We start from the raw sequence: 14184 nt of genomic DNA, 5'->3' as shown, positions 1-14184 counted from the left end.
AGTATTGAAAGGGGGCTACAGGAAAGATGTGGAGGGACTCTTTATCAGGGGGTGTAGGGATAGGACGAGGGGTAACGGTCTTAAACTGAAAGAGGGTAGATTTAGATGAGATATAAGGAAGAAATTCTTCCCTGTGAGGGTGGTGAGACACTGGCACAGGTTGCCCAGAGAAGCTGTGGCTGCCCCCTCCCTGGCAGTGTTCAAGGCCAGGTTGGACGGGGCTTTGGGTAACCTGGGCTAGTGGAAGGTGTCCCTGCCCATGGCAGGGGGGTTGGAACTATGTGATCTTTAAGGTCCCTTCCCATCCAAACTGTTCGGTGATTCATGTGATTCTATGGTTTCCAGAAGCCCATAGGGGACCCAGGATCACAAAGCTTACCAACATGAGGAAATGCATCTTAAACGCTTAGATAATCTGGTAAATGAAAGAACCATCCCTTTGCTACTAGACTTCAGAACACTCCTCTGACCCAGGGAAGTGATATCTTCTGTTCCACAGAGGAGATGAATCTCTGTGTAACCATGAATTGGCAAAGCCAACAGGAAATCTGTACCCGAGCAGGGCACTGACTCTTGCACTCCCGCCTGATTAGCAGGAAACCCATCCTGCAGGTCATCGGTGCCTTTCAGATCCAGACCAGGAAGAAGTGGTACTACTCTGCAAGCCAGATGACCAGGCTCCACTGAGCTTTTCCACTTTTGCAGAAGTTGCAGAGCATACCTGCAGCCAAAACTGCAGCACTGGGATGTGTTCTATATCAGTAAAGGTGCAGATTTGTAGTTAGTGGGGCCAGGCAGATTCCAACCATTTCTGATTCAACAGAAATTTTCCCTACCTCGTATGTTATTCTGTTTCCAATACCTGTTCCCATGCAGGACCCTTGGCAGGCTCGAGGCGGGCCGCAAGCCAAGCCCTCACTAGCCCTACAACTGGGACACCACCTTAGTGGTACTTGGCTCCAGGGAGTACAGGCACAGACAGTGTTTGTTACACTACCTGGTGATACACTTGCCCCAAGTGCCAGTGGCCACATGCATTTCAAAACCGCCTTTGCTCCCACCTGCATTTTAGTTGAGGGTATTTTACTTTCACTTTGAATAAAAAATTAAAATAAAAATTTAAAAAATCAGGAATGATGCACAGAGTTTGTAATACAGCAATAGAGTAATCTGAATACATGAAAAATAAGACCATCTTTAAAACACAAAGACACAAAAAGAAGAAACAATAGGGAAGGGTGAACAAACTTGGTCTCTGTAGCTGGCACCAAACAAGCAGTCAGGGCTCCTACCAATATGAAAGACAATTAGATTCCTGCAGACAAACCAGAAAGTAATGATGATGATTGCTGATGCCGCAGACCATGGCTGGCCCGCATTAGGTTAAGTAAGCTGGATGCAAGCCAGTATCCTTGAACAAATGGCATGGCACATTCTGGAGGAATCCAAGGAGAGATTACTAGTATCTTAAAGGTGACCTTTCACACATGCGATCCCAGCAAATCAGGCAATTCTCTGGCTATAATGGACGAGATCAGCAGAGGCCAGTCTCTTGGAAGTTATGCACTCTTCGTACAAATAGGATTTTTTTTTTTTTTTTTTAGAATTTATAATAACTGACTGCACCTCATTTGAGCAAAGTACCCTAAGTGCTTTATTGGTTTATTTCACCCCTTCCCCCTGTTTTAAAGAAAACATAATCTAACCTTCCATTATTCATTATCCTCAAGGCAGGCAGCAAGCTGAAGAACTACTCTAATTTTTAGCCATATTGTCTATTAAAAAATGTAAAATGTTTCCTAAAGGGGCAGGTGCATTAATTAAGGCTGCCTCAGGATAAATGAAAATTACTAAGAGTGCTCTGCTTTCCTGAATGAGTTTTCCATAGATTATTTATAATTGAATGAAACCAATTACAGCATTTGTAATGGAAACTGTATGTAAGTTCAACATTTCCAGTTTTGCAGAAGCTGAAGAGCATACCGTGTGAACAGAAAAAGCTCTCTACATTTTTATGAAGGGAAATGAGAAGGTATCTTCTTTTCTGAAAAATTTTTCCTGTAAATAAACAGTAAATACACTGGGTACAAATCTCATCAGCACAGCCCAAAACGACCCCACTGTAATTGGGAATCAGACCCCGGACTCCAAGAAGCCATCCCACAGCTGGAAATCCTGAAGCTGAGGATTGAACTCTTTTCTGTTTCTTCAGGGAAGGAATTACAGCTTAATTAAGCTCAATTTTCTAAATAATGGTTATCTTCTGCAACTAATCAGTAAAGTTTTAAATCAGTATCAGGCTAATGCTTGCTCAAATAATGGAACATGCTCTGTCTTCAAAATATAATCTTACCCTGCTGACATCTAAAAGAGCTAGAAGACTAAGGATAACACACCCTGGCATATAGTTTCTATTTTCAAACAGAAAACATCCTTTGCTATCCTAGAGAGTGGTTCCTAAAAAAACACACAATCTTCTGTGCACAGAGATTTCGCTAGTGAGAGGAACGAAGATAAGCGGGGAAAAAAGAATTAATGTAGTTTTAAACACAATAGCACTTTCTGAATCAATTCTGAATGGAAGGAGGAAAATGTTTAAAGTTACTGCTAGGGAACTGAGAAAGACCCAAATAAAATTATTTGAATAATCATTAAAGAAAATCCTCAGCCTGAAAGACACTTCAGAGTGAATTCTACTTCCAAATCAGCTAAAAGCAATACACTCATTGAGTTCATCTGTAATTATCTGATATTCACCTGGATTATGAATTTTACCCCATCAGTAAGATAAGCAAGTACATATTAATTATGAGGCTGACAAATGCAATGCAGAATTATGTTTTAGCGTTTTGTGACATGCTGCATATACTGCAGCAAATACCTGTGAGACCATTTTTGCTGCTAGTAGTCAGAAAGCTTAACTTTATTCCTAATTACTTCTTTGTAATCAGTAACGAAGCTGTGTGATAATTTAAGAGGTATCTATCTATAGTCAGATAAAACTAATATATATAATAATAATGTACTTTGATTTTCATTTCCCTTCTAGACTCACATAAAAATAACTTTTGAGTGAAAATTAGAGCAGATGCAAGAATACTGTTCATTTTGTTCTAGGTTTAACACTGCTTTATGGGATATGACACTACCAACTAGACATTAGCACGATGAAGACCTGCTGTTCTACAAGGCATGTAGGCTCCAACGTCTACTGTGCCCTATGCAAGAACCTGGACAAATATTTTCTTAATTTTTCATGTTTATTCTTGGATGTCAGATAAACTAGCAGACACAAGTGTCACTGAAGAAAAGGAAAGGAGAACCTGAGGCAATGTGAACTGAGATAACTACAAATATCAAATGAAAATTTTATCAGATTACTAAAAGTGGTTGGGCTTTTTTTATGATCTACATATTATACTGACTGTAAATCTCTGTCAGGTGTTCTAAATTGAAGAGAACTGTGATACTAGGTATCCTGGAAGGTTACAAACATACAGGAATTTTTCTCCCAGTAAAATACTTCCTTAGTTTAGAATACCTGCTGTCATAGATTCTTTCTGTAGACTCTTTGAAGTATTTTATTCTCTTGCATAATATGGTAGAGTTCAGCACAGGAATTAAGTTTTTAGATCTGTGCATTTCCTTCTCATTTGTTCTCTGCAAGAATATCTTTACTTTCAAGATAGGCAGATCTGTCTACATTTTTTAGATTAGTCTTCACCCTGCTCAAGGCCACACTGCTACATTTTTTTTCCACTGACAGTCATGTTGAACTTCATACAGATGTAGTCAGCTGCATCATTAGTCACTTCAATAATTTCTGGTCTAATCTTCAACACTTTGAGAGAACACCTGCCAGTCATATGCCTCTATTATTTATGACACAGTTCTACCATCCTAGTTCTTTCTTCCTTAACCTACCACTTACAAAAACAGAACCACTTTAAGTGTATTTTTACCCTTTACTTACATAAATGCTGTCAAATAAGTTTGATTTTTTTCATGATCTTTTTCCAGCTCTTGTATGACAGGTGTACATGTTATAGACCCGTACTGCCTTCCTGATGTCTCAGTCAACAAAAAAACAAAGGGACTGTAAAATTATGCAAGTTAATTCCTTTGCCTTTATTTAGAAACCCACTTTTCTAACCCCTTATACCAATTCCTGTGGTGTGTCCCCACACACTACAAATACTCACATGCCAGAGAAACACTGCTCCTAGAGTTACAGGATCAGATGTTTTAGAGCATGAAAATATGTTGATGCTATCAAGTATAAAATACCCAATTTTTTGTTTAGAAAATTCTGCAGACAAGCCAGAGCTATCTGCTTTACAGGGTTGCTTCTCAAGGAACAAACTTCGCCCCCAACCCTTCCATTTCAAAGCAGACTCTACTGAGCCCCATCGTAATTATCTGTAATGGTTTCACAGACTGTTAAACAAAGATCCAGTTGAAGACTGAAAACTGATGCAAAGACAACAACAACTTGTTTAAATGTTTATTCATCACATAATGAAACTGATAAATGGAAGCAGTGAATAATTAGAGAGCACTTACTGTAGCAGAGAGCTGTGGTCCATTCAACTGTGCATGCAGGATGGCTTCGTTGACGGAGTTCCGGATTCCCGTCAGTGCAATTTCCAGATCATGTGAAGCTGCCATTTCATTAGTCAGATATTCCAGCGTGGAGATATACTCCCTCCATTGTGCATCCAGTTCTGACACACTGGCCAAACAGCCCCTCATTACATTTAGACAATATCCGACACAGGGTCTGATTAGCGTCAGGCCCTGGCAATGCGGGCAGTACTGCATCTTCACTAGAGCTTTGCTACATTCCTTCGTCAGAGCTGCATGTTCAGTAGTATTTATCACTTCAATGCCCAGACTGAGGGCCTGGCTGAGCATCCTACTTGCCCAAAGAGATTTTGACAGCTCTGTAACCATGTTTTTAGAATAGCGTCCAAAAGGATTTATGTCTTGCCTTGTAAGCCGTAGACACTCTGTATAGTCCTCTGATAAATCTGTAATTCCTGGGTTTATTAGCCGACTATACACCAGAGGAAAGAGACTGTCAAAGAACCGTAATACTGCACTTTCCACTGTAGTCTCTGCGCCCAGAATGTAGAGAGAGATGTCTGTAAAAAGTTCTTTAACAGGCTCTGCTGCTTCTTTTGCCATAGGTCTGTAAGCTGTCTCAAACAGGGAACTTGTGCGGTTTTCAGCAAAGCGAAGCAAAGACTCAAAGGCCTCTAAAAAAGGGGGCAGGGGAGAGAAAGAACTAGAGGTTAATAGCCAGCACCTGACATCTTAGTCACAAGACTAATTTTGTCCTGAACAGGAACATCAACATTTACATGAAATTTGCAGTATGAATACACTAATACTTAATACAGCTTCCATCAGTAATATAATTAAAAAGACACCTAAATATTACATGCGCATAAAAAAGGCAACACATAATACAAAAAGTTTTTCTTTAAAAAAAGATGACTGTATGCTCACTAGCTAGACCCTGACCCAAACTCTAGAAGTCAACAAAGCGAGCACAAGCAGGGTCTAAGACTGCTTTTGTAACTGACGCTGCATTTAGGCAGTTCAACCAAATACATTTCCAAAACATCCCTGTAGCTCAATGAAAGCTTGTGAGATAACTGAATACAAACAGAAGTCGAATCTTTTGTTACAAAGTGCTGCAAGTGGGGGGCGGAAAGGCACTTCTTGCGAAGTACAACTCAGTAACAAAGGAAAGATGTTACGTGAATAAATTCTCTCCTTGTTAACATCGACTAGGCCTGGACATCAAGCCTGCTATGAACCAAAACCAGAATGAAATAAGGTCAGGAAAACAGTATCTCCTTTAACTACACCATTTTCGAGTGGCCTAGAAAAAAAATATTTAAGGACTGCCATGGTTAACACATTTCAAATTGCAGAAGGTAAATATTATACACCTGAAACACTGACTGGGTGCTAGAATTCATAGACGGGGCAAGGAAGGGATCAGTTCCCAAGATTGTTTTTAATGACACAGAAGACAGTAATCCACACCATTCCCACTGCTTTCTTTGGAAGCTCTACAACAAAAAGCCTCTGACATAAATCATTCTTGCACTCCTCTGGATGGTGAGTAGTTCCAGTCAAGGCAGGAGACCTATCACTTTACATCTCCTGAGGACTGGCCAGATAATGGGGTTTCAGTCTAATCCTACTCTACATTCATCTGAACATCACTATGCGATTCACCACAATGTAACACAAACCGAAGTCGCTCAAAGATCAGCTCAGCAAAGGAGCGGACACAATACAAATGTAAGTCAAGATTAGCATACACTGACAAAGTTTTGTAGAAAAGCCTGCTCAGTGCCTTCCTCTATTACATCTCCCTGGGCAACTAACTTGCTTGTTATGATAAGCATTACAATCCCTTCACCACAAAGTGTGATTTAACCAGACACATAATACAACATATCTCGTTGTACATTAAATCATCAGTATTTTACACGCACACGCTGTGTCCTTCTGCTAGAGAATCACTTCAGCGCTCCCACTGGTATTACAGCAGCGAATACTCTGGAAGTGCTTATAAAATCCCAGAAATTAAGAATTCAGATACACTTCAGTTGAAAAGCAAGAAAGTTCATTCTCAGCCAGGGAAACACCTTGCCAAGTTTCAGACTGAAGCAGACTTTTATAGCTGACAAAAATCCTGAAAATTGGATTTATGATGGAAATATTGACACAACCTAAACTGTAGTGCAGTTAGCTGTGTGCTACTACACACTATGAAAACTTTTTTGTTTGCCACCTCAAACAGAATTTTTGTTTTTATTTCTAGAGCAAACCTAACCACCATTTTTGTTTATCATACTAAAAAGGCAATGGAAATATTCAAAACATGAAAAGAGTGTTTTAAGTCTCCTCCTTCAACTGCACGTGCTCTCTTACAGATATTCAGCTATCATTAGATTATGGGAGCAGGGACTGTCTCCTACAATGCCAACAGAGACTTACTCTGTTGCTTTACCTTCCACATCCATAAAGGCAGAACTGCAGGCATCATCCTCCTTATGTGAAAACTAAATTAAATGCATTTCTGAATGTGAAAGTATCCTTATTGTCCTGAGAAATAACAGCCCCAATGAAAGATGAGAGCAAAACAGTCAGAAACAACGTACATCTCAGGAAAACAGATTTCAGCTGCTTCCTGGAATACTAGGTTGTAGACTAGAAACCATATAGCATTTTGTTTTCAAACCTCTTAACTGTGAAAATTCTGCATTCAATTAAATAAAATTCTGCATTATTCTGAGACAAGTATGAAATCAAAATATTAATAGTGTCATTTATTTTTCATTGTATAAGAGAAAAATTGTGATGGCATATAGCTTCATTCCTCTTGCAAAAAGAGCTCTAACATCAAAAATACAGTACAAAAAATATTTCTGCTGATTGTAGATGTGCTGCAAACGCCCGTAAGGTATCATTTGCTTCTTTATCACCACTGGTCAGACACAGAGAAATGACTCATGCTTGCAGGCACTCTAGCAATGATGTTTGAGAAGGAAATATGTAGGGTCTTTTTTCATGGTTAAGGCATTAAGAGATGTTTGAGACAATCACATTACTGGATCAGCTGGATGTTCTTAGATCTTTAATTAGAAATAACAGGTCTTCATGCAGTCGAATGATTTTGTAACAACGGACAGCTTGCATTCTGGCTGTACAGACCAGGCAACCTTAGCATCTTGTTTTAAAACAAGTGATTAATTATATGCTTTTAATGCACCTTCTATGGTACTTTGTATAGAGTTTCTAAATCACAAGGAAGGTTTACCACTAGCTGAAAAACCCTGTGCTCATCTGTGCAGTCAAACACGGCAAATGTTAGACATTTATGAACTTGCAAAAAGCTGAATTCTAAGCCTAAATGTACACTGGGAGAAACATCTTTCATCATCTTTCCCAGTCTTTGGCTTCAACCCCGCCACCAGTAGCATACAATGTACTATAAATTGCAAATACATTGATTCTGAGCAGAAATAAGCCATAACCAAAATCATCCAGAATTTGATGGTGACATCATGTATTTTTTGTCTTCCTTTAGTATTCAAAAAAATAAATAAGATTTTGATTCAAGACTACAGGGAGAGCGAAACAGCAGCCAGCTTTGGATTTTGAACTCGTGCACTGGTAGCTACTTAATGAAAATAAGGCAACATCACCTTCCATGGGGAGAATTGTGTTCGAACTGTTTATCATGCACTCACAAAACACTTGACACCACCACTGATGGGTCTGTGACAGTCAAACACAGCTGATCAAATACAGCCACCTCTGGAAACTTCACATCTGAACTGCTGGTGTTTGAAAATTAGCTTCTGAAGACAAGCCCTGTTATGACAGATACCATGCTGGTTTTGCTGCTCCACTGGCAGCACAGAGCCTGCCAGGCCAAGCAGCTAACCAGTTTGCATGCTGGGCTTCTAGCCTGGTTCCTAGCATTCACATACACTAGAAATTCTATTCTGCTCAGGCTAACACACAGATGGAAGAACACTGCTTTGCACGTATAGCATCCATGCCTATTCACTGTGAGCATGGCACAGCTTGGTTTGAGCAATAGCTTCCTTCTGACGGAAATACATCCATCCTGACACAGAGGATGCTTTACTTCTCTTAAGCCAGACAGCAGCTATGGTTCATATACCTAATGCAATAACAATCACAAAGGATTCCTGACTTATCTCACACCAGCTTTTGCACCAGTGTAACACCACTGACTTCTTCAGGAGGATTTAATCCTGATTTAAACCCATTGTATGACAGAAGCTGCAGAATTTAAGCGTTTCTGCTAAAGAAATCTGCTAAAGGATAATGCTACAGGGAGAAACAGATTTAGGAGGCATGTATCAGTCTGCCCAACACATTTTCCAAACATTTTCTCTTTTTTCACCATGTGGAGGTCTTTTTGGGCAAAGAACAAGTAGATTTTAAGTAACAGTACCGGCAAAGGAAAAATATCTAATACTGTAACTACAGCTTTAACTAAGTCCTCGTGTCATGTAAACACTGCATTCAGTGACTGCATTCAATTCCTGCTAACTCACTTCAGCAGGAACAGCTTCTTGTGTTGTTCAATTGCTGTCATCTCTATTTTAGTTCAGTCAGGTGCAACAGCTCCCCAAGTCGTGTCCAGGCCACCTCCTCCTGCAGCCTTATCCTTAGGACAAGAATCAAAGATACAAAACTGCCACACATCAATTTGCTACTCTTCTTGCCACAAAAATCTTTCTGGGTGTGTTCCAAGGAATTGTTGATTTTTTCAGGCTCCCAGACACATGGCCACATAGCCTCAAGGGAAGAGCTCAACAGAAAGATTCTCCGAAGCGCATAGCAAGTCTGCACACACATGATAGCATGAGAGCTTGCATTCATTATTGCCCTCATCTCATAAACCCTGGATTTCTTACAGTGCATGATGGTCAGCAGATGTGGTCTCAAGGAACAGACACAGATGGGAGTTTTCCAAGAAAATCTGAATTGACATATGATAGCCATGCATAGAGAAAGTTCATTTGCTTCCCTCTCTTATACCAGACTTTCACAAGCTTTTGAGATCCTTAGTCTGTAAGCAACTAGAGGGGTCAGATGGGGAGCATTAGGAGAGGCTAAGCAACTTCCAGCTTGCTGCATTATGAATCAGTCCAAATCCATTTCTTTTCTTTCCACAGGTCCAACACAGGAATGTTAGCATGGGAACCACCATCAATCGAAGCAAGACACCTCTGCGCACAGAGGACATTGCTGTTGTGCTGTAGCTGAGGCTCAGATAGAGTGGGTGTACTGTCTGAACCCCCATGGCTTAAAAAAATATAAGTCATAAAACTGAGTGCAAATCACAACACACATATGTCAAAGGGAAGTTACTGTCATTGCTGTTATGCTTCTGTGTGACTGAAAGCTGGCGCCTTACCCACAGCACTGACAAGGTAAAACCACCCTGCTAATGCAACAGCTCTCCACTACACTAATAATTCCTTACACTCTGCAATAATGATGATGAACTTAAAAGTTAAAAAAATCCACAGACTTATAAAGGAAGCCATTATATTATAAACATTACTGAAAAGATTTGACAGTGCTCAAAAAGTAGAAGCAAACACTGAAACTATCTATACAGAAATAACATCTGCGTACATTTTAGATTTGAGTATAATCATGAAAGAAAAATGACAAATTTAAGTAGCTCCATTATTTGTTTGGTCTCTTAGGACCACTCCTTTCCCTTCAACATCTTGCATTTATTAGAGTTAGAGGATAAATGAAAGCTAAAGTTTGTTGAACAATAGCTTCCTTTTAATGCTTTCAAGTCCATTAAATCTTCTGCATCTTTATGGCTTTCCAAAAAAATGGACAACATTAACATTTTGCAGCAGTAGAATTTAAGTACATACTATTTGCAATTTGATGCACGGAGAACAACATACACAGCAGAAATTCACACCCAGATACACATCTACATGACATACAAAAGATAAAATTCAGAGTTCTACTTTTTGGACACGTAATGATCTCTAAACATATTTAAAAGAACAAGAACAAAGAGTGCTCAAAAAGCATCATTAAACAAGATGAACAGGTGGGGGTTTTTTTAGATCTTAAGATTATTTTAAAAAACAAATGTGTAACACAAATTTTTTGTCATGTTTGCAAAGACAGAGCCTGAAAACCATTAATTCGTTAAGCTGCTTTTGAAAACAACTTTCAGGTTCATTTTCATTTTGTGACATTTTGCTAGTGGCAAAGAATGTCAAGCATTGGAAGTTTCCTTCTTTTTTATCCTGAATCATTCTGCTGCACATAGGACCAAAGGTCTTTATTAATACTCTACCTTTTTCATGTGTTTTACTGGTTTTAGAGTGGCAGTCTTCCTATACATAAACACAGTCGCTCTTGATGAAGCTGACAAGAAATAACATGTTAATAAACATATCAGCAGTCTCACAGAAGCATGATGTCCACTGCATCATAGTAGACACTATAACAACACTTGTAGGAAAAATTGCAAGCTTGCTCCAAAACATTTTGGATCAGAGAAACACCTGAAAGCTCTCAGAATCTGGGCCAAGTGAAAGCATCTCTTGCTTTCTACACACTTCTGTAACTGCTTTTAACAAGGCAGAGGGCAAAACAGATTCAAAAGCAAGAATGCAAAGTCAGTTTTGGAAAGGGAGGAAAGAGAAGTTTGAATGTGCTCACCTTGACAACAAGGAGAGGGTAAGATGTCTTTAGAACTAATCAGTCCTTCAGAATATAGATCAGACAGAAAAAGGCACAAACAGCTTCCCATTACCGTGCATAGGGGTAAGGTCTTTACTTAAGTCTCTCCATGAGCTTGTATACGTTGCTAACAACATATAAATATGCTGTCATGAACCTGTTGCTAGAAACTACTGCCCAAGTTGAAAAGTAAGAAGCATGAGCCTCCTCCTCTGTCTGTACCTAACAGCTATGGACAACACCGATTAACCAGAAATCAGTGAGTAGGATTATTTACAAGCTACCACTATCATCCTTTAACCCTCTGCTCCGTTTGAAGTGTAATTTAAGACTGTTTTTAACTTAAGAAAACTTATGAAAAGAAATTCTAGCAGCGAGACTTCCAGAGCATAAGAATACCTGGTCTTTCCTTAGTAGTATCTCCTACGGTGGGAGCTTGGACAGCAGTTTGCCACATGTAACACTGGACGTGAGAAAGCCTGGTACAATTCAAGCTTCAGAGCCACAGATCTGCTACTGTAATTTGGTAACGTGGGCAAAGGCTAAGACACTTAGGAAAACCAACTTCCAAATTATCTGTTGGAAGACTGACTTCCAATAACAGCAATAGGAACCAACACCGTTAAGTACCATCTGAAAACTTCTATCTTGGCACAAAATGTGCCAAGTTTGGTCTTGTTTGTTGTTTTCATATGCACAGACCTATTCTTTCATCCTTGGCACAGCTGTACAATTATATAGGAAGCAACCACCCCCTCAGACTGCTGTCCCAGCCAGCAAACCCACACCCTTTCCTGAATCACACAGTCCTACATGATACCTTCTTTTTCTTCTACCTTTTTGTAAAGTTAAACAGCTTCTTTACTATACAGTCTTGTACAGGGAGAAGGGGAGGAAATATGCAGCTCTTATTTTGGTGAGATTGATGAACACTGAAACTATTAACTTTGGGTCATTTTGAGGAGTATTTAATTCTGAAAGCATCAATAATAGAAATCACATCAGCAAGTTTAAAATAGGCTCACTGCTTCATAAGCCAGTGATGCAAAGGGAAAATAAGGCAGTAGACACACAAGCCCAAGAGATACCTTAATAATAACACAATGGTTCAGTGATAAATACCAATCTTTTGTTCTGCTCTAGTCATTTTCCTATGAAATCAAATAATGACTTCTGTAGACTGTGTGCTGGCGAACATATCCAAATTGTTGGAAGTAGTAACCACAGAGCATGCATTTTTCAGACTTACTGGCCTTGGCTTTATCAATAACAAAACAACAATGTATAACATAGTTGCAACTAGCTGCAAAAATATTTATAAAAAGACAGACTAGAGAAAGCTCTGCAGTATGGTGTACCAAACCATATCTGCCCTTTTTAAAGAAAACGCTATATGGAAGAGTTCAATGAAATTGTTATGCATCACAAAATCAGTTACAGTTTGCTAACTTGATTTTCAGCTGCTCACTATCTATTTCACCTTCAAACTTTTTGTGAATACAATGAATGAGCTGGTAATTAAATTTAGCTATTTATTATTTCTGTATACTGCATTTCAGTACAGTTGTACATTATTTTATACACTGCAATTATAGGGTGCAATTATTTATTCCTTTTTAAAGTGAGCAGTCTCAAGTAAAACTAAATCAGTTGACCAGCGGAAAGCTGGAGACCAGATGTGGTATTGACCTTTTATGACACCACTGGGTCTCTGCTGATAGATAAAGCAAGTAGTACTTCGGGAATATTTGTGCAGTAGAAGGCTAATGGACATCTAGCATCACCGTGGTAAAATAATCTAGAGGAGCAGCAAAAGCCCTGAGGACTATGGCTGGACTTCTTATAAGGCTGTGGCTATCAGTATCATTCTCTTTCCATCAAAGCAGAATTCCAAAAGATGATTCATATAATTCATATCTGCCAAGTTCAAACCTGTCAGTTATTACTTAATATTTAATTATAGTTTTAACTGGAGTTGGGCTAAAATAACTGAAGAACAAGCTATGGCTGTGCTTCAACAACATTAGCTATGCCTTTAATTTGCTTTCCAAGAACAATTAATTTATAAAAGAGGTTTTCACAATCTACAAGGAAAAAAAACAAGCAGTTATGTATTTGTAGGTAGCTAGGTTCTTCACATAACTACAATTATCTCTGAAGTTCTTATGAGGTTTAACAACCATCAGACTAGGAGCAGAAACGATGTTATCTGATTTATTTGATCAATCACTAGCATGGAGAGTGATGACTGGAAGCCACAGCTACCACAAGTAGCACACAATTTCCAAGATGGATTACAGCACAAAGCACTTGCGAAACGGCTCTGAATGACAACTCCATGACCATCAACATTTCTTTCAAGAGAGATGCACAAAAACTGTCATCATTGCTGTCATCAGGTCTAACTATTCTAATGAACAAAGTTTTTGCCACATTAAAAAAAAGCATCCACTTCTATTTTTTTAGGCTAAAACCCTGTGCACAGTTGCAAAGATGTATAGTGTACTGAAAAGTCATCATTTCTCCTAGGAAAATAAAAAAGTTTTCCAGTAAAAATAAACAACAGCTTGAACAGTATTTTCTTAAAAGTCAACCCTGCATCATCACTTTATGGGATTATGTAAATTCCCGGTATCTTTTCAAGTAAGGTTCTTGCTGTAGGGTGGGAGTTTTTTTGTTTTTTGACATGTTTGAGTATTGTTGTAAAAACAGGCAGCCCCAAAAGCTGTGTTGACCCAACAATCCAAGACTTGCGTGGTGTTAGATGGGATTTAGACTGGGCTCTAAAAGGTGGATGGCCCTCAGTTTGGTTTCTTCAGAACAGATACTCGGTATACATGGCCACGATTCCTTTGAATGAGCAGAATCTCCAGCACCAAAGGCTAGTATGCTTTT

At 39.1% G+C, this 14184-nt stretch overlaps 1 protein-coding gene across 3 annotated transcripts in view; it reads right to left on the bottom strand.

Moving 5' to 3' along the window:
- Positions 1-14184, bottom strand: part of LOC141947086 (glypican-5-like) — a 396015-nt gene that overhangs the window by 301306 nt on the left and 80525 nt on the right. For all 3 annotated transcript variants that reach the window (XR_012630020.1, XR_012630021.1, XM_074877779.1), the window contains exon 3: positions 4564-5258. Coding sequence is in view for 1 of the 3 variants with exons in the window: in XM_074877779.1 (XP_074733880.1) it covers positions 4564-5258 (695 nt within the window). In the remaining 2 variants the exon portion in view is untranslated. The remainder of the gene's footprint in view (positions 1-4563; positions 5259-14184) is intronic.

This window comes from Strix uralensis, chromosome 9 (assembly GCF_047716275.1).
Source record: "Strix uralensis isolate ZFMK-TIS-50842 chromosome 9, bStrUra1, whole genome shotgun sequence".
Taxonomy (NCBI): Eukaryota; Metazoa; Chordata; class Aves; order Strigiformes; family Strigidae; genus Strix; species Strix uralensis.
The sequence above is the reverse complement of the archived record's forward strand: the minus strand, read 5'-3'. Positions and strand labels throughout refer to the sequence as shown.